This window comes from Anser brachyrhynchus (assembly GCF_964034855.1).
Source record: "Anser brachyrhynchus genome assembly, chromosome: 2".
NCBI lineage: Eukaryota > Metazoa > Chordata > Aves > Anseriformes > Anatidae > Anser > Anser brachyrhynchus.
In genome coordinates, this window is record NC_137695.1 from 82,749,096 (window position 1) to 82,776,511 (window position 27,416).

At 46.6% G+C, this 27,416-nt stretch overlaps 1 protein-coding gene across 3 annotated transcripts in view; it reads right to left on the minus strand.

The window, feature by feature from the left end:
* Nucleotides 1–21,926, minus strand: part of SLC22A23 (solute carrier family 22 member 23) — a 98,119-nt gene extending 76,193 nt beyond the window's left edge. The window contains exons 1-3 of one of the 3 annotated variants that reach the window (XM_080582755.1): nt 20,744–21,915; nt 5,552–5,655; nt 428–582 (exon numbers count right to left, since the gene is read on the minus strand). In XM_080582755.1, coding sequence (XP_080438881.1) covers nt 428–582; nt 5,552–5,655; nt 20,744–21,265 — 781 coding nt within the window. In that variant the 5' untranslated portion in view covers nt 21,266–21,915. Of the gene's footprint in view, nt 1–427; nt 583–5,551; nt 5,656–20,743 lie in introns of all 3 variants that reach the window. The other 2 variants (XM_080582756.1, XM_080582757.1) reach the window with 2 other exon arrangements.
* Between the last annotated feature and the right edge of the window lie 5,490 nt (nt 21,927–27,416).

Genomic DNA, 27,416 nt, shown 5'->3' on the forward strand with positions numbered 1-27,416 from the left:
ATGATCAAAGGCAGGGACAAGGGGTTTCTTGGCCACAGTTAACAGGAGAATTTCTGAAACAGTGCCAGAATATGTATGGCTAGAGACAGGGAAAGCAGGGAGTTTCCTACTGAGCTCAGTACTGCATAGTGAAATCCACAACCGTTACAGCCATGACTCAGATGTTTTCTAGGTTTACGTAACAGCAAACAATACCCCAAACATTTTATAATTTTCTTTTTAAACAGGCCCTCAAACCACTTCACAGACTGCTCTGTAGCAAGAGATAGCTGCAAAAATCCCTACTTGGTCACTGAAACTCAGGCTAAAGTTTTTTCAGTGCAAACAATTCTGCTTTTGTTTGCTTGGAGGAAAGCAGGAAGCCCCAGAACAGCAAGCAACATACTCAGTAAATACACATTTGGATGGGTGATGAAGGCATACTCACGCAGTGCGTACAGGGAGAGGACTATTCCAGCCAGGCAAAACCCCTCAAAAAACCTGAGTGTGCTGAACATTGTCACGTTCACTGAGAGTGCCACAGTCAGTCCAAATATCAAAATGAATATGACAGAGAAGAGCAGTACAGGCCGTCGACCAACCCTAAAAATAAGGAAGTAAGGAGAAACGGTGTTAAAAGTCAGAACGGACATAATGCTCCAGCATTACAAAGAGGGGCACAAGTCATGCAATCCCTTCCAAGTATTGCCACCCATTTTTAAAGCTTGTTCTTTTTTTTGATTTTTTTTTTTTTTTAACTAAAAATCAATTAATTCCTCAGTCAACTTTGCATTGACAAGTTCATTTCAGGTGGAATTAAGCAGGGCCAGCATATGATTTATTACTGTTTGACTTCAATTTCTATTATGGCTTGACATCAACTGCAAAACACCAATAGTGAACAAGGAAACTTCTAAGAACTACAGTAGGGTCATAAACAAGTTTCTTGAAGATTAAAAACAACTTCTCAGAGCTTTCTGTAGCAGCGGAGATAGGTGTATGATATGTTAGATGATATCGTATATTATTATTTCTCCACAGCCTACAACCACAGAGCTTACTGCAGGTCTCCTCTTCCCAATAGATGTGTGCTTACCAACTTCATCTGCAAGAGAAGCAAGCTCAAAAAACCACTTTTCTTTGCCTTGTTATTAAGGACAAGCCTAACAAACAGGGACCAAGTGTAAAACAGGGTTTGTGCCACTTCCCTGAGCCTCATAGAGCTGACAGCAATGCTTGTAGGAAAGTAGTGAATTCCCCTCACATCCCCACAGCAGCTGCAGAGACCCATAAAACGAGCCTGACTGGAGGAGGAAAACAACAACAAAATCAAAAAACACTCTGCAGCAAACAGTGGCAGCGTGGGCACGAGGATCTGCAGCCCTCCTTGGCAGGAAGGATTTTCAGCTGCAAGCCATAGCTGCACATGCTGGTGTGGCATTGATGAGAAGAGGAATTACACTGCCCCTGAACACGGGGCACCTGCTGCACAGTTCGGCTCTTATGTAAAAGGAATATGAGGCTTTTGCATATCTCACATGCTCGGTGTTTATAATTCCCCTTTCCCCACCCCCTCCTCTTCCTGTGCAACGCAGATGATCTGAAGCACCAGAGCACGCTGCTATTTTTAAGCAAGAATTGGATCGTTATGTGGAGATTTCCAAAATTTTTCAACTTGTCAACTCCCACAAGATTTCCAGTGGAACCAAGGATTCCTTTCAGCCAGCTCCATATGCCACTTCCACAAAGAATATATGAACTTGCTTTTCGTAGGCAGCTTTCACAGACCCATTCAAAGCAGTCTGTCAGCTGCAAGCCAGCCATCAGGTTGAATGTCAGCACAATAAAGAGCATTTAAACCTCACAACCTAATCCAGTTCCACATACCGCAGCATTTCTATTCAATTATTTCAGCAGACTGTCACCAGCAGCTGTAAAATGTATTATATATATGCATTCACAATTAAAAATTTGGATTTGAAAAATTTGGAACAATGAATTAGGAAGCAAACGGCTGGAAAGGAGACATCATTTTTGATGCTTTTGGGAACTGGAAAAACACACCAGTATGTGTAGCATCACCTACACTTAAAGTCACACCTCAGATGATGATGCTGGGGGCTCCTTTGGATGAGGACATGTTTTTCCAGCTGCAGCATCAGCTGTGGGGCACCTCACCAAGACTTAACTCACTGGCATCAAGCATTGGATGGTTTTAAAACAGCAAGTACTAAGTGGCAAGCTGGAGGCAGCGAGGTCAGGGCAGAAGGTTCTTCACAAACCCAGCTCGCAGGGGATGAGCCTTGCTCGCTGCACCACTCGGGGTGGGAACACAGTGTTACTTCCTCAGCGATATGCAACGTGCCAGGAACATGCTGGACACTGAGGTAGCTACTGCTGCCTGGGCTTCGCATGGTGTATTTATAGGGTGCACGGCACTTGGACACGGAGGGGAATTACCTCATACCAAACCTTAAATACAAAAACTGCAAGCTCTTATCAGGGATCTGCGCAGACTTTCACATCCCTATTTTCATAGCAGTCAAGCTGTAATTCATACTAATTAGTATTTGTGGAAGCATTTTGTGGATGAAAGGCATTAATGCAAGCACTCAGAATTAGGAACTTAATTCTCTTCACAAGCCTGACCTGCCATTTCCTGATGTTGATTAAAAAAGGCCCCACTGCTTTGCAGCCATCAGCTCCCTTCCTCCCCCTCTCTTTACTCGAGGTTATGCATCATTAGGACTTGGAATTTCTTCTGCATTATACAAATTATGCAAATTAATGTTTGCTGCTAACGAAGAATCAGGAGATCCTCCTGGGCTTGTGAAAGCCCTCTCAGGCCAGGCAAGCCCCCCAGTTCCTCCTCATAGAGACAAACCTAGCATCCCTCCTCACCCAGAGATGGTTTTCCTCAGAAATCAAAACTCCAGGGCAGCTATCAGCTGCATTGTTGGTGATCCGGCAGTGTTTTGACAGGATGTTGTCTTAGAATATCTAAAATCCTTTTATGTGTAGACAGAGTTATCTGACTAACACTACATGGCAATGCTTGTGAGAAATTAAAACATACACAATCTCCCTTGTAAAACAGCCCCAGGATACTATCTGCTGCCATCCATGCTATTCCAGAGGGAGATTTCTATGCCACAACAGTCTCAGCCTACGCTGCATACTATTAGCTGTATCAGATGCAGAATTTTGCCTGCACAGGTAAATAACGAGGGATACAAGCATCCACAGGCTTCTGAAGAACCTGTAACCCACACAGCACTATGTGCAGATGCATCAAGCAGATACTCCCAGCATCACCAGAGATGCAGGGGAAAGGCAAATGCTTCGAGGACAAGACCCACACGTATGCACCTTGCCACCCTGAGAAGACTAAGTTCTGCTCCTTCAGTTGATCAAATTGTTCTTCCTGTGCTATTCTTTGCAGGTTTTCTGTCAGTTTTGGGACTTGAATTGGCACAAAGGCTCCAAGGAGTACCAGGGCGGGTGCAAAGCAGCACTGGACCAGGCAGTGCGAGGCAGAGGTTTCCTCAGCAGGATGCCACATGGCCACCAAGACCCTTCCACAGACCTCTCAGCTACCCATGTTGAGAGCAGGCAAAAGTGCCAGCAGTGCTCTGCCTGTCAAACAAATAACTTACACAGGCTTTGAGTAAAAAAAAAAAATAAAATAAATAATTTGCAGACCTCCTTCTTCCTATAGATTTGCCACAGAGCTACCTAAGTATATACACCTACCATATTTTGAACAGACCACAGACCAGTTTGCATAAGCAAATTGTCTTAATGCACATTACATCTTGATAACATGCAGCTTTAAAAACCTTTCAAAAAGGAAAAATAAAGCCCCAAACCCTACTGGCTCAAAAATGAAAAATAAAAATACCCCAAAGCCTCTTCTGATTACCTACACTGGATAGTGGTATGAAAATAAATGAAAACAGATTTTTTAAAGATTATAACACTTTAATATATAAATCTGCCCAATCTTGCCTGCTCTTGTTTTGGACTGACATAGTTTTTATTTTTATTTTAATTTTACAAGCACAATCCCCTTTGTACCTGTTTCTCCACACCACCCTCCATCCTAGAGGAAACTCAAACTGTGATTAAATTGTAAAGTAAATCCTTGTTTAGGTCCTCTTTTAGCAGCCCCAAATACACCTAGCAGCCTGTGAGAGGGTCCAACAAGCACACGTGGTAGAGCAAGCTACAAAATTGGGAAAGATGGATGGGAGCACAGGATGCTCCTCCTTTTAGTGGCAGAGAGCTATTAAACCGCTTACTGCATCTCTCTCTTGAAGACAGTGCCTTGGGCAACAAGATGTTCACTTATTTGTGACTTATTTGTCAATTACAGCAGCATTTCCCTAACTTGGCAATAAGTCTGCTTTCTCCACATGGATTCCTTTTTAGGAAAACTAAGAGATCCCTCATTCAGTTCCCTGCTACACTTTCTACACACTGTTAGAGCCCTGTTTTACCGCAGTGCTTTAATCAATTTCAATTGTGTTTCGTCACGCATGTTCCCTACTTCACCGAAAAGTTGTGATTCCTCACTTGCCTGAAAACTTTTAATGACTGCTCAAGAACTGAGATGTAATTTTGCTACAAAAGTTTGAGACGTATTACTGCATAGCTGCAGGGGGCCTCTTCTCTGCCCACTGACTGACAGGTTGCCTATTACGGAAATCTGAAAAAGCGCCAGTGACTCCTTCCTTTCCTGGTTTAGTGAATGGTGAAAGAGTTAACTTGGGGCTACTTAAAGCAACAACTTTGGCAACTGTACTGGAAGCCACATCACAGAGCTATTGTTTCAGATGCTGCAAGTTTCCATTGAAATCACTTGAGCCAGGCATTAATTTTTTTCCCCTTTTTCTGCACTACAAGGCGCTCTCCTGAAATAAAAATTGAACTCTCAGAACAACCAGGGCATCTGATAACGTTTTTACTACTGTAATTTAAGGAACTGCACTCTGTGCTTTTAAATCTAATACCCCAATATTAGTGGCACGTAAGTCAGCGATTCCTTAACACTACAATCAACACATTTGCTTAACAAGAAGTTTAAAAATAGAACAAAGGAAAAGTTTACAAAAAAAAAACAACAGCATTCTACCACCTCTAGAAGAGACTGTGTAAGCACAAGGTTGACACTACACTGGTCTCCTTTATTCAATCAATGCCACTTTCAATTTCTTTTGGCCTCATCTCCCGACTTAAAAACCAAAAATAAACACTAACCAAAGGCATCACTTACATAATTAGAAAATACTTAATTCTGTATGAGCACTACAGCTGTAATAAATTGTGTCAGCAGGAAATAACTAAGTCAACTATCAAATAGCTTATTTTCCTGTTACTTACCTTGGTGCAAATTACTTGGTTCAAGCAATTAACATACAGTTCTAAACCGTTTGTTCATCACGCTCCTTTCAGAACATGAAAATCATTACGCAAAGGTTCTTTATGAATATGAAGTAGATAAAAATCTAAAAAATATTTAATAGTGGCATTCACTTACAGTTATACTAGCATTAAAAGATTTTTCACTTACCAGTCTGCTATACATCCTGTTATTAAGTGGCCGAAGATTAATCCTACCAGTAGGGAGAATTTCGCAATGTGGACTTTCCAAGCCGAGTCACAAACAAGATCCCACTGGAAGAAAGACAGATAAACCAAAATAAATCAAGCTATCCTCAGATGCATTTAAACATACTATCACAGGTGCAGACCTCCTTGCAAGCTTCAGTCCTAGAACAAGTGCATGGGAATGGCAGAGAAAAAGTTTTCCCTCTTGAGTCAAGCCCCGATCCCACAAAGTATGTGAAAAGACTCATTTATCAGGCCCTTATTAACAGAAAGGGAATACTCAACGCTTAAGTCTCCTCCCTCTTCAGGCCACCCGAGTTTAGATGCTTCGGGGAGCATCTCCAGCTTTGGTATTGCTGATGTAACTGTGGTATATCACTGTAATGCCCCAGATATCTGCTGCCAGACAGCTTGCGAGGACATTCTGCTATTGGCCTACTTGGCACCACTTGAAGACACCAGGAAAAGCAGCTGCTTTACCACAGACACCAGTGGCTGCTAGTTTCAGGCTCCCATCAGCAAAGCATCAAGATGCTTTTGCTTTCAGAAAAGCATCCGAAGGTGGTGGAAGGTGATGAAGACTAATGGCATGACTTGTCAGGCCAGGTCTGAAAAGCCAGGTCCTGGTATCAAGCTAGAGAGCCTCAGGACAGCAGCCCCCATCACAGCTTGCAGATCAGTCAGGGCCTGAACACCAAGACTATCCCTGACAATGAAACCACCCTTTGTGTCCAAAGGAACAATGGATGGACCATTCCAGGAAGCCCACCCTTCCCAAGAGAAGGGCAGGAACAACAAGGTCTCTAGCAAGGCTTCCCTAACCTCCAAGACGTTTTCCTCCTAGACATCAGACCGAGCCTCAGGGGAGCCAGGCTGCATTCCTGGCTTAAGCCTAACACCCTCATTGCCCTCAGACATATAACTTAGTCTCTCTTGTGTGTGAAGCGTGGATAGTCCCATCATACCCTTGAATAAATGTAGAAGATGTGTTTGCTCATGGTTTGTGAAGTGTTCAAATATTGATGGCAACAGGAGCCATACACGTTTTATGAACAAGTAAGTGCAGCTAACTTTGGAGAGTCAACTACTCCAGAACTGAAACTTCACAGAATAAATGGCTGTGCATGTAAGGTAATAGTAGTGGCTGTCCCAACAGCAGTCACTGAAGTTTCATGGCCAAAGATGCAAAATTAAAACATGCAATTTGTTTTAAAAAGTCAGGTGCAACTTCAAAAGAAAGCTTCCCTCAAAGAGCTTAATTAGGTGCACTGCAGTGTTAGGTATTTTCATGACATACAGCCCTTCCATAAATAAGGCAGCTCTGACTCATCCATCTGGTTCAACATCACGGAAGACATCTTCCTCAGAATACACCATCTCACCAAGAAGTGTAGCACTACTGCGGCCAAAAGAAACGTGCTGACTTTCGGCAAACATTCAGGCTCAGGCTTTTAGTTTTAATTAAATGTATTTTTGAGTTCTTTGCTGTTCTGACTTGTAGAAGTTGGGACATACACTTCTGATCCTCTACACCATTCTGCAAGCCACAGATTAATGATACTAAGGAACAAGAAGCAAGTGGTATGAGTGTTTTTCCCACTGAGTAGCTATGAACTATTTGCAACAAGCAGCTCAGCAAGGCAATGAGAATTGCTCTCCGAAGCTCTTGACTTCTCGGAAGTATTTAGTGAGTGGGAGAAATGCAATTCCTAATATTTACAATTATAGAACCAACCTCTAGCTCACAAGGAAAATACCTGTCCAGGCTAGCCATAATCAAAACAAAATTCAGGAGGCACCTCTGAGCTCCAGGCAGGCTTTCAAATGCTCTGGGCTTTTTTTCACAATCCAGAAGGTCTGTACAGTGATTAGAAATGAGAAATCACTTTTGAACGTAGAGTAGAAATTAAGCATATTAAAAATAGTCAGATTTATACACAAACACTTTTTAAAAGGCAAGCACTGCAAGTTGCTCATTGTTACGTTATTGCAGTCAGAGGAGCTGTAATGCCATCCAAGTACAAGGAAAACAAATAAAGCAGATATATCCTGGTGTCTGTCCATCTGCACAGCCAGCCGCTGCTGGCCCTCGTGCGGAGCCTGGGCAGGGAACGTGCAGTGCTGGGTCACGCTCAGGTGAAGGTTCATGGCTGGAGGAGCCTGAGCCTCATGTTGTGAAATTTCAGGCCGGGACAACATGGCAGACACCGAGCTGTCCACTTTGGCACACAGAGCAAGAGTTTGAAAGCAGAAGAAAAGTTTAACTCCCAGCAGGCCCTTCAGCAGTGCCCCGAGCAGGCCCACTCCCTCCGATAAGCTATCTGGGAACCACACGTCTGTTTGTTTTCAAGGCTCTTGCCCAACCCCTCAGCCCCTCTGAAAACAAAACCATCCATTTCTGTGCAAATCCTGTGTCTGACCACTTGCTGCCTTCAGCTGAAGGCTTATTCTGCAGTCCAGCATAAACCTACCAGGTATACAAAACAGGCACCAAACACAGGTTTGAGGTTTTAGCCTCAGCTTTCAGAGCTGCACGATGGGGTTGTCAAGTAGGAACTGCTATACGGCGCTGATACTGCCTTGCGGGGCAGAGCGGGCCCGCTCAATGTCCACCCAGGTGGCACGGCCATGCCCAGCACCGCAGCAGCTCCTGCTGTGAGCACCAGGAGTTTTGTTCCACAAACAGGACGACCAGGTTTGCTCCACAGAGAAAACCCTCACAGGTTCCCATCTTGCAGCACGCTGGGACAGGCAGTGCTGCTGACAGTTCAAGTGGCGCTCCAAGTAAATCTGCACCAGGAGATTGTTTTGGCCAGAGTCTAGACAGTAATCCCTATCACCTCTTACAAAAGGTAGATTAACGCGTTACGAGCAGTGAGACCAGAAAATCCTGTAGCTGCTCTGGCAGAATCCCCCGGCGTCCCATTTGGGAGTTATCAGCTCCCAGCCTGAAGGAAGGGTGCTGCTAAATTTACAGTGACCCCTGGGTCTTCTCTTTCTTTCTGTCCTCTCTCCAGCCTCCTAATGCAAGAGATCTGATAAAGTGATGTACAGAGGCGATAGGTTATGCTTAAAAATATAATCCACTATGCAAAACATGGAGAGGGATCTCAAAAAAAGCTTTTTCTGTACCAGTACAGCAATGTGGAGAATTTGCCACCTATGCAGATGTGCAATACATTGCAAGTGTTTTTTTCATGTTGTGACAACGCTTTTTGTCAAAGCCTAAGAAGTCACACCTTCAGGATCCTAATGTTTAATTGATCTCAGTGAGTCACCACCCGTGCTGTGAGTCATTGTGCTTCAAACCAGAAGTCAAGCTGGGGGACTATTTGAAACATGCTTCAGAAGACATATGGCGAAAATTAATGCACTCGAAATGTAACCATCCTGTGCCTTCCTCGCAAGAGATGGAAATCTGGGCAGGGCTCATGCAGCGAGTCAGGATTCGTAGTGAAGTTAAGGCAAAAGTTTTACCTAAAATGCAAATTTAAAGTCTGCTGCATGTCAGTTTATCTTGACCCTTAGAGAAAAGATTCCACTTTGAGATCCCTGGCCTCTAAAGGGCATGTATGCCTGACAGGGCAGCCCCAAATCTCTCCTGGGGAGAAGCCCCATGTTCCCCTGAGTGTTGCATGTTAGTTTTGAAACCTGTAAGTGGCAATAAGAATCGATCACTTGTCACACATATGATGGTCCACATATGATGGGTCTCTTTCTTTGCTCTTCTCCTTCCCGATTCATCATTTCATAACCAGACCCTGGCGGTTTTCCCTGCACAGCACTAGAATCCATCTTTTCTCTCCGTTTCTATGTAAGTACCTTGTATGGCCAGAGTTTAAATTTATGATGCCTTCACATTCTCAGAGTATTTTTCAAAAAAAAGAAAAAACCCACAAAGTTATTAAAAAAAACGCACAAAAAAAAACCCACAAGCTACATATAAAAAGAAAAACAAGAATAAAAAAAATAGAATCAAGTGATGTTTTTCATACAATATATATTACAAAAAAGCAAAACCATCTCCAGGTCCTTATTCCTTGAAGAAAAGCTCCAAGTGAGCAGACCAAGCACTACCAGAAAACCAGTGCGTGCACAGAAAAAATAAAAATAAAAAACAAAATACAGAGAAGTAGGATAGTCAGTTCTACCATAAGATACCTATCTCTAATGCCTTTCCCAGTACTCAACAACCAGAGCAATGCTCACAGTCACAGCCACTGGAAGGAACCATGACAAGACTTCCCTCCAGGCTGCTGTAGGACAGTGCTCCTCTCCTCCCCATCTCAGCCCCTGGCCAGAAATGACAACCTGGCTGTGTTTATCACGTTAAAGAAAACGTACAAGTCCCAGAAAATGACACAATGCTCAGCTCTACAGAAAATAACTGTGCAGTTATGCCACGCTAAAGAGGCTGCAGGAGAAGCATCCCAGAGAGACACACCAACCCATCTGCAACACAAAATTGGGGTGGTTTTACTGACAGACATTCCTGGAAAACAAAACAAAAACCCATGGGGCCAGCCCCAGCACACTTTCAGCATCTCTCCTTCCTGCCAGCAGTGGCAACGACAGAGCATTTAATCTACTTAATCTTCAAGGCTCAGGGTAGCAATGCTTCTCAGCTGAGCTCACAGCTGGGCAAAGCACTCCCCAGTCCCAAATGCATTGTAGGCATCAATAAAGTGTTCATGTAAACACCTGGCATTTTTGACCAGTACAGGCAGCTGGGTGGAAGTATCAAGAATTTCAAAATGGCAATGCTGGGTACAAAAAATAAACCAAATAATCCTGGAAGACTTCAGAAGAAGAGGCAAAAATAAATAAATTTCTCTTTCTTTGGCCAGCCACACTCAGAAGCAATCGTCTTCCAAAATACATCTTTCCCACTCTTGGGAGGAAATCCCTGCAAAAGCCCTACATTCTTATCAGGCACAACTGGACTTACCTGGAAAAGGTAAGAGCCACTGAAAGCAAACAAAAGAAACAACAAAAAACAAATACGCAGGGAAAAGGAGAACAAAAAAGCCAACAAACCAGCTACTGAGAGGTTTTTGTTATATGTTTTCTTTAAGCACCCGCCCAAAGAAACCAACACCACCTGTGCTGGAATGCCCAAACCCAAGACACAGCAAACAGCTGACTCCCAAGCCATTTTGTTGCTGCATGACACTAGACCTCCAAGCACAAAATACATCTGACTTTCTTCAACTTCACCATAGGTGGATGCTTTTGTTGAAAATCCTCCAACTAATGCCCGAGTGCTTTGGACTTCGTAAAGATAAATCCTCCCGCTAAAATTTCTACTAAGCAAACACACACTGGTATTTTGAGGGGTTTACAGCTGCCCAAGTTTGCAGGAACTTTTACGTGGGTAGCAGGAAATATATTACTGGTACCACAGCAGCACTTTTTGCACGATTTGAAGAAGAATGCAACTACTTCTGACTGCTGCCACAAAGCCAAGGGTTTTGGGGACACGGAGAGGGGGGCAGAGGGGACAGAGAAAGAGGAGAGGGCGCGTGAGCCAGAGGACACATGCTCAGCAGGCTTCCCAGAAAGATATAATTAGACCATGTGCTGTTGTAGGACAGCAGTTTCGTATACCTATGAAAACAGTTTCCATCCCTGCAAAACAGTACACAACTGCAGACCTCATGGGTTTACCTAACAGTTTCTGAAGTTTAACACAGCTGAAGTTGCTGAAATACATCCTTTGGATAAGCACAACTTAGCTGTGATATTTCCATGTTAAGCTTTGAAGCGTATCTTTTTAAAGCCTGGTATTTCAACCCTAAAACTAAAGCACATGGGACTGGTGCCACGCTATCACGCATCACTATGTGAACACTGATACATAAAACAGCGCTTCCACCTGCTTTGCAAACTTCAGCTCCATCATGAAGAAGGAAACCTAGGGCACAGGCTACGTCAAGCTACTCTCAGTCATCGCCCTGTATAATGATTACCCCAGGGTAAACAGGCTGGCCCCGCTACGCCCTGCAAGGTGATAGCAATGACGGGTGCATTCCTGCAGTATCCCCTTGCTCCCCAAACCTTTTGGTCACAGCTCACCTGGGACAGCCATCTCCACACCGTGGTGACACGGCTCCAGCAGCAGCATAATTAAGTTAATCTGGAAATGGCTTTTGGTTACATTTGATTGTTCCGCACTAAAACATGCCTTGCTTCATGCCATAGGCAGAAAAGACTCTCCGAGCTACCCAGCCAGCACATCAGCAGAACCCCAAGATGATAGGATGCCATCTGAAAGAACGCAAAACTAGACCAGTTTCATCTATCCTGCAGTTTCACGTTTTAATCAGAAGCAATTAGCTTCTTCTGATCCCAACCTTGCTCTCATCACAGATCTGCTTCTTTTCCCCACTGGGACAGGGAAGAAGGAAGTTTGCTAAGTAAATAATCATCACTAATACGCTAACAATTAAAATATGATTTGTTAATCATATGACAGTCTTGTGAATACTCAACACGATTAAGTCAATTTTCGTAGCTTCCATATACCACCCACTTCTCCACCACTTCTTTTATTTTCAGTAGCAGTTCTCTTTATTCTGAGACATTTTGATCTTCTCCAGCCTTCACCCTACCAAGATTAGTCAACTAACTTGTTTCCCAGCTGATGAGATCTGCTTCACTTTTTCCAACTCCATAACGCCATCCAACATCAAAGCGCCGGGAGATACAACATCCTGCTTGCAGCTTTCATGGATGCTACATTCATATTCAGAATATTTCCATCTCTCTTCTAGATCTCTGCGCTGTGATTAAGTGTCTTTTCTACACGTGTTCTGACATCACTGGGAAGTCACTGTCGCAAAAACGACTAACTTAAAACCTACTCCTTGCTTTAACCCTTTGGACACACTAACTTCAAACCTACCCCTTTGGACACATGAGAAGTCGAGGCAACATCACCCCCCACTAGCAGTTGCCCAAGTCATACATGGAAAAATGTTTTTCCAGTGCCACCCCTCAGTTTTCAGCTGACGACCACCCTTACGCTGAACAAGGCACCTTCTGGTGGGCCTGGCTTCATGGCCCAGCTAAATAAGAAGTAGAATGAGCTGCCAAATTGGTGTTTTGAACTGGCCTAAACGCTGTAAATAGAAGCCATATGTTTAAAAAACCATACCCGCCCCGCCCCCCCCCCCCAAAAAAAAAAAAAAAACCCACAACATTTTAGTTAAATATTAACATTCGCTATCATCTGATAATCAAAAACACGTTAACGCTTTGAAGACCAGCATTTTCCAGGACAACACATGCTTAAAACAAACTGCACATAAACAACTTCAAAAGGGCTGGTGTGGCAAAATCCAATTCACACTCTTATTAGGCCTTCTTTTGAAGTGGGGGAAAAGCCTCAAAAATGCCAAGCTTGGGATACAATTCCAAAATGGAGACGAGAACAGGAGATAAGGAGAGGAAGCCTTTCCTCATGAGAAATACTTGCTCAAAGTCACCGTAGATAAAAATTAATTTTGACATGCAGTTATCACCGCTGTAACCCTGCCCGCTCATCATTCGAGGTCTACAGTCACTATAACCCGGGCAAACGGAAAAGAAGAGGGAGAGGAAAAAAGGGTCTGGTATTAATTCAGACTTAACTAAATGTTAGGGGGAAGGAAGAAGGGATAAAAATATGCAGCTTGCTTCACAAATGAAGAGAAGAAACTGGTCTGTCAAGCTTGTATTGTTCATGCAGACAGCATTTTACACAGCCCTGGGAGAGAGAGGGGAGGAAAAGGTCTTACACTGTAATTTACATTCCCTATCCTTAATAATATTTGTAGCTGGGACATTGCGACATTGTAGACACGCTCATGGACTTCGGTCCAGAGGCCGAGAGGAGACTGGGCAGCACCAGAGCATTAACACAGAGACAGCGCTTGAGCCGAAAACGAATTCCTCCAGCCCCATCCAAAACCCCTTTCATGGAACCAGACCACCTGGTGCTGTGAAAACAGTGCACAAGAGTAACTATAAACCACATGCTGCTGGATAACGTGAACGTGCTGTTTTCTAGACCTTACAAGTAATGTTCCTGATTCTCCCAACCTCGTTACTTGTGTACCTGAACACACGCCCCAGAAACTAGTATCAGAAAACATTCGTTTATCTGGTCTTTTGTTCTCACGTTTCAGTAGGACAACCTGCATTTGGGGCTCTCTCCTAGCTGTAAATTAAAGACAGAATAAAAATCCTAACAAAGCTCTACACTACGTATTGAATTTTCCTCCCGGGGATAAGATGAGAGATTAAAAAAGAAAAGAACTTTCCTTGGCAGTACGGACCTTCACTTATATCATTTAACACACTAGCGAGAAGGCTTTCAGGCACTACCACAGTGAGGACAGCATTACATACAGAACGATGGCGTGAATGGTAAAGATGTCCGTGATGCTGGCAGCCAGACAGAGAAGTACACGCCTTGCACCAGCCTTCTCCATGGGACCCTTGCCCCCAAAAAACCTTCGCCCTTGCCTCTCGTTACCAGCTCGCCAGCACAGGCTGCGGCCCCAAGGGCAGCGCTTGCACCACGCTCGCAGGGGAATTCAAACAAGGTCACCTGCTGGCAAAAGCCAACAGAAAATAATCACATTTTTAGAGCCAAGCACACATTTTGGAGTTGAAGAGACGGGAGCCCAAGAGACACCACGCTGAGGGAATTCAGCACGGAAACCTCAGCACGGCTGCAAAGTTGCAGGATCTCCTTCCTCAGACAGGATTCTCCCATCTCCTACACGTCACCTACAGCACAGATGATTGCTGCCTTCTCCAGCAAGGCTTCAGCCTCATCTCATTGACCCTACAGTTTCTCAAGGATAACCCTGAGTCAGGAGCACGAGGGGAGGAAGGCATACCAGAGGGCGCGTGCGGTTGTTCCAAGCAGGGATGCCAGGTAGCGTGGAGGAGAAAACGAATGGAAAGAAGCGGGCTGATGGCGAAAACAGAAGACAAAGTACATAAAAGCTTAAATATTTCAGCTTCTTCTAAATTTAGCAGCTCTCTAGAATTCATCTGGAAAGCTCTAATTTAAGGCTTTGCACCACTGATATGGCCAAAGGTTTCTAAGCGAAGGAAAACCACCAGTCTCATGCTATTCCAGGTGTTCATTGAAAACGAACACCTTCACAACTGGCTGGCCTGTAATCCTCATCTCAGCGTTACCATGACAAACAGCGGGACTGGCTCCAAATTAAATGCTTTTCTAAATGCCAGTTCCTCCTCTTTGGAGATTACTTTAAGGAAACCATGATGGTATCTTTCACAATTGCACTCTCGTAGTCAGAGTAAGAAGTAAAACTGCTAGAGCACGTTAGATATTTGGGTTCAAACTGCCTGAACAGTTGGTAAATACACACTGAAGCTTGCAATTCCTGCCACAGCACAGGCAGGGTTAGTATATGTAAACTGAATGACTGAGATACAGGATCTGCTGGGGAGCGGAAACAAAAACAAACAAAACCCCAACCATTTCAAACATCACGTCCATCCCAAATAATAATAATGAAAATAAAAAAAAAAGCAGTGCTTTCACACGCACACTAAAAATGAGGAATAGGAAAGGCTCAATACCAAGTCTTGGAAAGCTGAGAATGACTTAAAGATACTGTAAGATGGAGCTACCTTCCTAGAGGATTATTATTATTTCCACAAACACCACAAACTATTTACAGTAGGCTGAAATCAGATTCCTGTATCCACGACACTTTATCGTAAAGCTGGTAATAAACATTAACTCTATGTAGGTTCCCTCTAGCGCATAAAATCCATACCAAACAGAAAACCAAGACGACCTCAGACCTGGTGGCAGTATTGGCCTCAACGCAGTCGCTGTTTTCCAGACCAACTGCTTAGAAGTACTTTGGCGTCTACATAACGCCCCCTCAAAAATAAATGAAAGAACGTCTAAGCTCACAAGACACATTTGTTTTCTGGCGAGATCACAGCTGGTTATCTCGCACGCTGGCGTAAGGTAATGTAATGTTTGCAGGTAGACAGAAAACAACTCTGCGCAGCTGCACTGCACCTGGGAACAGGGGTGTTGTCACCGAAACACCCGCCACGTCCTGCACGCTGCTCGGCCAGGAACGCACCTTGTTTTAGGGTGGTGTTCATCAGCGCCCCGATAACCAGAACGCTCCATCGCCATGCCGTGTGTGAGCAGGCAGGTCCCAGAGCAGCTTCACCAGGATGCATAGGCAGCCCTCCTTGCCCTTTAGCAAGCAGATCCCTCATGCCTGCGAGCACTCAGATTGGCAACCTGTAACTCACTATCAGGTAACTTGTTGAGGGAAGGAAAAAAACTTTGGGAATCTCTCCCATAGTAGAGGAAGCCATAAAAAAACAGTTGTAGAAATTTGCCCTGGACCGCCAATGTTTTTGTCTATGTTTGATCATGTGGATTTGTTGACCTCTTCAGTACCTGTTTGGAACAGAGGTGGTCATTTCAAAGCCTTGTCTGAAAGAAATTTACATCAGTCCTCCTGCTTGATGCAAGAATCTGCTTTGCAGGTCCCTTCACCCCCTTGAACCTGTAAAACGGAAGCAAGAGCATGGGCGATACGCTAGTTTTGATCTTGCTGCTTCTGACCCAACTACTGCACTGGGTACGATAACTCTGGGGTTTAATTATCTGGGACCAACTAGAAGCTAGTCAGCCATGAACCAACACTGACAAGAAAAATCCTGGTGGTTGCAGGAAAACAAGAGAAGCATCAGCATTTCTGAAGTCTTTTCTGATGCCAGCCAGCTATGGGATACACAGAAGAGAACAAAGACTTCCTCCCATTTGTGCCTGGAAAGGGTGGCACAGCTCTGATTTTCATAGAAGGGCCGGGGTTGGAAGGGACCTCTGGAGGTCACCTGGTCCAACCCCCTGCTCAGACAGGAACACCTGGAGGAGGTTGCCCAGGACCATGCCCACATGGCTTTTGAACAGCCTCAAGAAGGGAGAGTCCACAATCTCTCTGGGCAACCTATGCCAGTGCTTTGTCACCCTTCCTTTTGGGAAGGACCTCGTCAGTGATCCCTCTGAATTAATAACTGCATTCCGAAAGTGCACTTGAAATGCACACCTACCCCCTTCTCCAAGAAATACCACCCTATAAGCAGTGCCAAATTCATCTCTGCTGTTATCACACAGATTTTTGTGTTGTAATGTTCCTGGTTACTGGCAGGTACCTGCAATAATCCCGTGCGACACCATCACAGCCCAGGGCAGGTGTCACCATGCAGAGCCATTTTACTTCATTAATCCAACAGAAAACCCAGGGAAAAAAAAGACAGTATTTAAAAATCTGCCAGGTTAGCAAGCTATATGAGCTGAAGACCAGTCCAGAAAAATGCCAGAACTGCCAAAAATGGAAGAGAAGCTGGTAGGACAAAGACATACCTTTGCAGGGGCAAATAGCATCATGTCGCTGCCTGAACCGATCCATGTCCACACCAAGACAGCACTGCTCCATGCTCACTGCTGGGCAGCATCACCCCTGGGCCACAAGGGAGGAGGGGAGGTCTCCTGAATTATGCTCCCCTTGTTATTTTTCGGTGGGTATCTGTGTATACAATTAGCTGGAGGCTCAGCCAAACTGGAACGAGAAAGATCGAACCAGCGGCAGATAGGTAAAATCACGGCATGTTACTTGGGAAAGAAGATGACTCAACCCAAATCAAGTGGGAAGTTAAGAGCCAAGAGGAACAGCATTGCAGCAAAACAAGGCATCTGGAGCAGAGAAGCAGCCACAACAGGAATTCCCGTGTGACCAGACATGAAGTATTATTACATAATTGTTCTGGGTGATTAAAAAGCAGCCTCCAACTAACCACTTCTCCCTACACCGCTGCCGAGAGCTGGGGTGATCTGGAACGGCACAAGCGTGTGCGGAAGGGATGATGTGCTACCATCCTCTGCGATTTAATCAAGCCTCAGCTGCTGCCCATTGCCAGCTCTCGGTGTCCATTATACAGATCCACGTTCAGAAGAACAAACCATACCACCACGTAATGCTGTTCAACGCAGCAGAGAAGTCACCCTAGCAATGGAGGGGAAAAACAACCACTGCCAGCCCCATAACTAAGAGCTTCCATGAAAACTTTGCCCCAAGATTACAGCCGGCTTTGCAGACAGAAGATTCGGACATTAAAGAGGTTGACAAGAGAGTTAGAGAAGACCCTGCTGAACACACCCCAACTTCCTGCTATGTTCTACAACCATATATGCTTTGTTGTGATTATGTTGCTTTTTACATTCATGCTAGTAATTCGTCTGGACCGTCATTCTGCAAATAAGTAAAAGGAGACCTCAAAAAAAAGAAAAAGTAAGGGGGAATATTTCTCAGCATCCATCCTCTGGACAGTGGTGAGACACACAGCCCATTTAAATGATTTTCTTTAACTAGCTTTTTGCCCCAAGGCTAGTTCAGGATATGCATCTCACAAGTGATGGAGGTGCACTCTTTTTAGAGTGATGTGATAACGGTGATGATGTGACAAAGAATAGATGAAAACCCTCACAGAAACGCTTAGCGGTGAAAAAGCCTTACAAGTGAATTCTCCTGGAGAACATATCCTCGAGATATTTATGTACGAACCACGCTCAGGTCCAAGATTTATGCACCAAGCCAGGCCACGAGCTCAGATCTGTGATTTACCACGGCCACCGGAATTCCTGTGGTTGCGTTACACATCTGACCTCTTCGCTGTATGTATTTCGACAGCATTAAATAATGAGCAGCACGTCTTTTATTACCGTTCCCGGTCCCAGTGAGTGGCAGCACTATAAAAAGCAACGCTCCCCGTGACTCAGCCCAGGAGGGCAGGGCCGCTCGCCGAGGCGCACGCGAGGCCACCTCCGGCCCTGGCCACCAGCCCGGCAGGAGAAGGGCTGGAGGTGGCCAGGTCTCGACTCAATGAACCCCAAGTGTGACGCAGGAACGGGTGCTGGGAAAGGGATAGCTGAAAAAACGGGGATGGAGAGACGGCATCTGAGGAAGCCTCCATCAGATGGGTCAAGGAGGCTGTGGAGACAGCGAAACCCGTCGTAGTTTAGGGCCTGCTCCCGAGGTACGTGAAATGCCGCTGTCCCCGGTTCATTGACAGAAGGCGGAGCAGGAAATACACTTCGCGCTAAATAACCGCACTCATTTCATTGTTTTTGAAGAAAAGCATTCATCGGAGATTAGCTTGGGCCGCTGAGGATGAGAACACGGGGACTGACCGGCCAAACAGAAGTGCATTTTTTTTAATATACTTTTGGCTCTCTTTACGATATTTCAATATAACCGCTGGCTACCACACAGATGACTGTATATTAGACTAAGGCAGATTTAATAAAACTCTATTTAGAAAGATGAGAACATTGCATAATCCATTACAGAACCAAATGTATTTTTGAGGGGAGTTAAGGGAGGTCTGAACATCCAGGCTCCTGAATCCATCAACGCGGCCCTTCTGCACAAAGGGCGGTGAGATGCACCCAAGAAGAGGCAGCGGCTACAAGAACTGCTCCCACACTATCGGAGCTCCTGGTGGTTTATGAGAGAGCCTGAATTCGGCTACACTGATGTTCTGTTTGGGTTTTTCCTCCCTTTCTTCTCTAGGATAAAAACAGACAGCACACCCACCCAGAAAACCCCAAAAGAGAACAAAAACACAAGCTAAGGAGGAATCCTGACCCCGTGAAAACAACCTAATTATAATTATAAGGGATTACAAATCAAAGAGAAAAAGCTGCCAAGTTTCTGGAAGCAAACATACAACAAAAGCTCCACACTGAAAAAAAAAAAACGTAGCCTCCAAAGATGATTATTATTCTTTCTAGTAGAAAACAAGACAGCAGGGACCACAGCTGTTTATTTATCCATTAAAATTGATCTGCCCTTTACTGTGAGTTCTTCCAAAGAACACTTCTTTATTATTATTATTAAGGAAGTATGCAAGATAGCAAACCAACTCTGCCTTGACCTTCTGTGGTCAACTTGATGACGACCTTCACAAGACTCCCAGCATTTCAAAAAAAAAAAAAAGATTTTTTTTTTAAAACAGCTTGCACTCAAAAGAAATATTTCAAGATGATTTTTTCATGCTCAAGCATCAGTGTTAAGCCCTGCACCATATGAATAGCTCTGTCTCTGGTTATAAACAGAAAAAAATCTGCTTCTCTTAAATGTCAAATTTCATTATGCACTTCTACATCACACACCATTCACATCTACCATGTGCCTGTGTTTTTCTCATGGAAGGAGTGCAGCAGGCTCATGTTGTTTTTTTTGTTGTTGTTTTTTTTTTTTTTCCTAAAACCATTCTGGGTTTGAGCTTTTGGGGGATTTACCCTGCTTGCTTTTCCAGTGGTGCGCACGCTTTCGAGGGACACAAAGATAAACCAAAATGATTTTCAGTGATTAATACAAGTGTGTGCTGGCTGACCAAGACACAACCACACCAGTCATCTGATTACTGCCGTGCTCCTCGCGCCCAACTAGATAAGCACAGTCACACCACAACACTTTCACGCAGGAAGTAATTTCTGCTGAGCCGGGGGGATTTCAGCCAAAGGGAACTACTTTCCTGATCTAACAGTTTCATTTTACGTTTCCAAGAACTACAGCTGTCTGTCAGCACCGAGGAGGCCCATTCACAGGTGGCAGAGCTTCCGCGCGGCCGGAAGGATAAGCGAGCTAAGCCTCGCAGGTGAAAAAGCGAGGCGGGCTTTTCGCACGCGCTACTCGGGAATACGAAGCAGGGGCAGAAAGCAGCGTGGCCCCCTCACCGGGGATTTTCCCCTTTAGCCATTCCAGTGGGAGAACCACGAAACAGAGCAGCACGCACCTTGTGCCTCGGGAGGCGTACACCTCGCATGAGGCATTTCTCCCTTTTTTCTATGGAAAGAGTTATTGAGACAGTGACTATGAAGCGGGAGAGATTCAGCAGAACTTTCTCCACCACCAGCATCACCACCTCTGCCCAAAAGCAGCCCGGCCGTCGGGTCAGGCTCACGCAGGGAGGAGCGGTGACACGATGGGAGCCCTCCCTGCATCCCTGGCTAGCAGCACCCACACACAACACCTCTCCCACGGGTGGCAGCCCCACGGGGGGCGAGCAGCCCCCGGGCAGCCCCTCTCCTCACCTTGCTCACGACGTTTTGGACCAGGCCGGCCCTGATCCGGTAGTGCCACTCGTGGCAGTCGCACTCGCTGGCGTTGCTGGGGCTGGGCAGCGCGGTGGCCGGGGGGAAGATGCCGCTGTGGTTGGCGTGGCTGGGGGGGACCAGGGAGCCGTTCCAGTCGCCCTGCTGCCCGTCCGCCTGCCGGCACCAGAAGCCCGGCTGGTCCAGCAGGAAGGAGTCCGAGAACTTGCTGAAGCCGATGAAGAGGGCCGGCACCCAGGTGAGCAGCACCAGGGTGCGCTGGTACCCGCCGCCCAGCCCCCCGAGGAAGGGCAGCACGGAGCCGTCGTAGTCGAGGAGCAGCGGGCTGCAGGCGGCGGACGACGACGAGGGGGGCGGCGGAGGCGGCGGCACCGCCTGGATCTCGGCCCCGACCCCCAGCCCGGCCCCGGGGGGCGGCCCCGGGGGGGCGGCGGCGGCCCCCGGCACCGAGCCGTTCTCCTCCGGCAGCGGCCGGCCCTCGCGGCGCCGCTCTATCGCCATGCAGCCGCCCGGGGGGGGGGCTCACATAGGGGGGGCTCCGCGGCAAGCCCCGGCGCCTCCCGGCGAGTCAAAGCGGCCCTCCTCCTCCTCGTCGTCGTCCTCCTCTTCCTCGCACGCACGCCTCGCCGGGGCCAAGGGGAGAGGAAAGGGGGGAGGCGGCGGCGAGCGAGCCCCTCGCCCTGCGGCCCCCAGCGGGCTGCGGCTGCCGGCGGGGCCCCCCCTCGCCGTGCCTGCGCGTCAGGCGGCACTCATCCCAGCTCTCCCTGCCCCCCCCGAGCGGCACCGCCGAAAAGAAAAAGGAAGGAGCCGGCCGGATCCGAGCATGCGATGGGCCGAGGGAGGGGAGGAAAGAAAGAAAAGGAAGAGGGGGAAAAAAAAAAAAAAAAGGCACGAGCAAACAAATAATGAAAAAGAAAAAAAAAAAAAAAAAATCGCCCGGCCACCCCGCGAAGCAAAGCCGGCGACAGCGAGCCGTGCAAAACCGGTGCAGCAAGGCTGTAGGAACACGCCTCCTCTCCCGGTTTGGGTGAGGAGGAGGGAGGGGAGGCAAGGCGAAGGAAGGAGGGGAAGAAAACACCAGCTCCCGCTGCGGCTTCCCCGCTCCCAGCTCAGCTAAAGGTCCCCCCGCGGCCGCGGCGGGGACGGCAGCAGCGGCACCCCCCGGCCCCCCCCCGCGGGCGGCTCGCAGCCCCCCATCCCGCACACCTGGCCCCGCACCTCCGCCGGGGGGGACACCCCCGAGCCCTCTCCCCGCGGCCCGGCGCTGCGGGCAGCCCCCACCTGCCGGCTCGGCACGGCACAGCACGCCCCCCCCCCCCTCGCTCCGCCCTACGCCTCCCCGGGCGGCCGCACCTGCTCCCGGCCCGGCACGGCCCGGCTCGGCTCGGCCCGGCCCCCCGCAGGGAGCCGCCGCCGGGGGCGGGACCGGGAGGGAGCGGGGGCGGCCCCGGGGGGCTCCGCGCCGCCCCCCGGCGGGCCCAGGGCCGGCGGAGCGGGGCGCGCATGGGTGCCGGGGGCGGTGCGCCGTGCCCAGTGCACTGCGGCTGCGGCTGGGGCGCTGCGAGGGGGGGGAGGAGGAGGAGGAGCGGCCCGGGGGGATGAAGAAGGGGCATGGAGAAGGCTGAGGGGAGAAGGGGGCGTCCCTGAGAGCCGCGGCTGTCCCCCCCCGCCTCCCCTAGCCAGGCCGACTACGCGGTGCAACGCTGGGAAAAATATATATATATATGCATATATATAAATGCTAGCACCTCGCCTTAGCTGCAGCGGAGTCGTTTCTGAGGTGTGAAGGTTACTTTCGTGTTAAGCTAAATTCGCTTCAGCACGTAAGTGCCTCAGACTATTTTCATCGCGGAGCACAGCCCGTGCATTACTGAACAGTTATTTATTTAATTTTTATTTTTTTTTTTAGATAACAGATCAATATGCACTTGTACATATGAACATGGTTAGCGAGCAGAAAATACTTGTGTGCATTAGTAGAGGGTTGGCATCGTTACTGAATATAAATGGAAGAGCAAGTCGGTGGTGGACAGCCATTTACCCGATCCAGTCTCTGCAAGCCAGTTACTGTACACCATTAACTCCTTGTCTGTCCTTCCCTTCAGCTCATTTTCTTGCACAGGACACCAGAAAGGCCACCCCACTGCCACTGGTTCCGGATCCCTTCCATATGGCTTCCCTCAGCCCCGCTCTGCCAGACGCCGGTACCCACAGCCCACCCAGGGGTGTCTCTCACACTTATTTGACCGCTCCTTGCTGAAACAGCCCTGTTACTCTTTCCCAGGGAAGTCTCCTCCTTTCTCCCCCCAGCAACTAGCCAGCTGGACGTGCTAGCACGTCCTCACACCACGCTTTCTTCACGCCGACCAGCTGCAGTGCCCCCGGTTGCCCTCTGTTCTCCTCACGCAGCCGAGGCCTTGCCTCGGACCCCCAGCCTGTGTGTGTGCAGGGCCTAACCCTGCCTGCACCACCCCTGCTGCCTCTCGTCGCCTTCCAGTCACGTTTCTGTGGGGTATTTTAAATTCTTATTTCATCCCCGATTAGCGCTGCCAATGGAGGCCACTCAGGATCTCTCCAGGACAGACCCCTTTGGAAACACATCCGTAAGCACCTGTATGTCAGTAAACCAGCGAGAATTGCTGTTTTGGCCATTTTATACCCACTACTCAACATTTTTGCATAAACCGAACTCCTTCATTCATGACCAACTTGAGGTCACTCCTTTCTTCCGTAACAGGGTCCGTTCGTCTGTTGCCAAAGGAAATTTGGTCAGCTTGACCCAATTTCTTCTTGGCAAGTGTGTGTTAATGGTTACTTATCTCTTTGTGTCCTTCTGCCTGTTTGCCAGCGATTTGCCTGTTTACACTAGGTCCTTTCTGGAAAGAAAATGGCTGTCTGGGCTACTTTTTTTTTTTTTTTTTTTTTTTTATACTCTCTTCAAAGAGAGGCCCCGCTCTTGCTCTTTTCCATCAACACGTTCCTTGGTTGTCCTCCCTGAGCTCAACAGCATCGTTTGAGCCACTTCTCTCAGCTCCCTTGCCTGAAGCCCAGCCAGCCGGTTGATTTGAGCACCTCTAAATTACCCAAATGCTCTCGCACCTTGTTCTTTCCTAGTCAGGGCTGAAATCCTTTTCCTTTGTCATTGATGTGCGCTATGGCAATCACCTGATAACGAGCAACATCTTTTAGCAAAGACTGGTGCTAAAAAGGCATCATCAGGCAACCCAGAGCCTTCTCAGCGTTAGTCAGTAGCTTTCTCTCTCTGATGACTAATCTACTTTCCTTTGACTTCCTCTTACCACTGATGTACTTACTGAACGATTTCTCATGGCTTGCCATGCTCTTGTTGTATTTCTTCCGTCGTCTTTTCTCTGTTTGTCCCTGCATGCTCTTGCTCTCCAGTACTTCTGCACTTATCCTGTAGAAACCTGACCTAGTTTCCCCATGCTTCCTTTTGGGAACTCGTGATTTACCCGGATCGGTTGCTTACTACCCGTCCTAGATCTCTTCTGCAATGGGACAGCTCTTCCAGCACTTCCCTGGTACCACTAACTCTCTTCCCACAAAGGGCGAGGCCTGCAGTTGGCAGGGAGAAATGGAAGGGGACTTGGGGAACAGAGGTCAAATTATAGCTTTGAGAAATTCGACTAAAAGCAAAGAACAGAAAACATTTGAAAGAGATAGGAGGGAAAAGAAAAGGCCTCAGAGGAAGAGGTAGGAGTAACATGAATGAGCAGAAACAGAACCTATAGAAACAAAATAAAATCACCCAGTGCAATGAAAAGCACATAATGAACGGTGACAGCCATTACTCAAGCTGACCAAACATCTTCATCCCAAACACCTCTTCTGGGCTACTCCCATGTCCTGTGATTTTGTTTGGAACTGAAAATTTCAGAGGTGGTATATTCCTGGGAGTTACGTGTTTTTACACGGTAGAAGTTTTCCCACCCTTGAAATAGTGATCTTCAAGAGACTCTTCCTGGGTACAAGAGGGTTGAGGACAAACAAAGGAAAGAAAATACATTTCTAGTAGCTAAGAAATGTGTTTTTGATGAAAAAGTAGTACTGAGGTAGTATTTCACTGAAAAAAATATCTTTCAAATAACAAAAAGGTCATTACGTATTCTGGTGAAAATTGATTTTGATTTGAATAGGAAAATGAAAACATTTTGAAATGAATATCCACATTTTGAAAGGAATGCTCCACTGCGTGGTGGAGCCTACACATGAATAAATGCTGAAGTTGAGATTACAGAGCCAGGCCTTTCCTTCCTGTGCAGGGCTTTTTGAGACACTACCTCTCACGATCGAGCATGGCTTCTTAACCAGTGCCTCTCTGACCCCCAATGGTAGATGTAGCATCTTTGGGGTGCCTCTTTGTTAGAAGACGATGCAGATAGCCACGATGCAGAGCAGCCTCAGCACCGGGGCAGTGTGTCCCAGCGCTGGAAAATGGGGAGCGCTGCCCCAACCAGAGCAAGGCTCCTGTCGCACAGCTAACATCCTGCCTCTCGGCACCCTGCCACGGCTCGGAGGATTTAGAGCCAGGATCCAGACAAATATCATCGTGTTCACAGAGAGGAGGAAAAAAACAAGGTTCCTTAGCCTTGGCGATGACATTTCCAGATTCTTGGAAGGCCAGCCATGGCACTTTGAAGAGCTCCTGGCACAAATTCCCATTTTATATAGAATTTGCAACAACCTTATCCCACATAATAACAACCCTGGCTATATTTTACCGTTTTATGGGATGTATGCTTGGTTGCCTTTTTTATCTAAAGGAATCCTGTACTGTAGAGGTGAAGTTATGACAATGCAATAAATCAAAGCTACTTGGTACAAAGACTGATTAATAAAATAGTCTATTGGAATGCAGACTATTTATATAATGGAGAAAAACACAATGAGTTCATAGGATCATTGGATAATTCAGGTTGTAAGGGATCAGGAAGCCTCTGTTCTTACTTCCTCTTGAAGGAGGGATTGGCTATGGGATCAGATCAGGGCGCACAGGGCTTTATCCAGGAATTTTTCAGTTCAGGAGGTCAAGGTAGTACTGCGAGGGCTGTGTGTGGGGCAAGATTATCAGAAGGACAGACGAATGAATTGAAAATGGTAGAAGGGACTAAGACATTTGGAGAACACGCACACAAGCCGCCGATCCTGGGACTGAACCAAAGACACCCAACTTTCACCGTTCTTCCAGCGTCAGCAAATATTAGTGAAACTCACTGGCAAAGCGTCCTGTCCCTCCCTGCTGATGATTCAAACAGGAGATGACAACCCATTACTTGCACCATTCACGCGGCTGGCAGAGGTCTGTACCCCTGTGCAGGAAAGTGTGCAGCAAGGGAAGGCTTCCCATCTCATGTGCATTGGGGATGCTTGTTATCATAAAACCAGAGAAAGTTACCCATACACTAACCATTGGAAAAGATCATGGAAGTTGAAAAGTCAAGCAACCTGGCGTTGCTAAATGCTGCAACTAAGATTGCTTGGGCAATGTTAATTTGTGTCCCAAATCTCGTGCATATGCATTCTGATGAAACATTTAATTACATGTGCATTATGATGCAACCTATAATTAGGTGATCATTTTTCTTGCAGGTCCCCTGATTTTTTCAGTCATACACACACACACACACACACACAAAAAAAAAAAAAGGATGACCACTTAAGAAGGCTTGACTCTCAGCAAGAATTAGGCACTTAAAATCCCTTTGAGACTCTGGGTCTTAATGAGGAGCAATTCAATATTTTGTTTTCTCTTCGTAGAGTATAGAGGCCCATGACTTATTTAATGCACTATCTTCAAACCCTGCTCTCAAGAACTAATGATTAGTGTCCTCATGGGCTTTTTTATAACTTTCCCTATGAAGTATCCAAGTGGTTCACAAATATTAATGCATTTATTTTCACTGTATCTCCATAAGATGAAGATTATTATTACCTTCCTTTCTTCTTGGGAAGCCCAGAGACAGAATTGTTAAGGTGAGAACCATGAAGTTTTGCGTGCCTAACTCACAGCTCGCAGCAGTTTAGCATTCTTGAGCATGGTGCAGCATTTTGTATTTTCAAAGCACAACTCCTCTTGGCAACCGTGAATATGCAGTGCTTTTGTAAATCAGATTCCAGAGTCTCAATGCACGCACTCATAAAATGAGACAAAAGCAACTGGAATAACATCAAATGGGGCTTGGAGGAAGAGAGAGAAACCTGACATCACTTCTGGGCAAAATGATGGAGCAGCCAATGCAGCACTTGATTAATAAAGAATTAAAACTGGGTAAGATAATTAGAGACAGTTAACCTGGATTTAAGAAAAAGAAACCTTGCCATGCTACCATTTTTTTAATGAGTTTGTAAATTTGGTTAATGAAGATGGTCCTGATGTACAATATTAGCGACTGCAGAGTAAGAAAGATAAACCCAAGGCAGCTCTACCCTACTTGATCCAAGTTGCTCTCTTCTGGACACAGCGGTGCCACCAGAAAAGCTGACCTCCATCGGCTTCTTGTAACCATTTCCTTGCTAGAAATTAGTTCCCCTTCCAGTCTGCCTGCAGAACAGCTCCTGCTTTCACCCCCTACTTCACAGTAGGGTAAAAAAGCTAAGTTCACACTAACCAGCAATTTAAACTGTGTAAGCT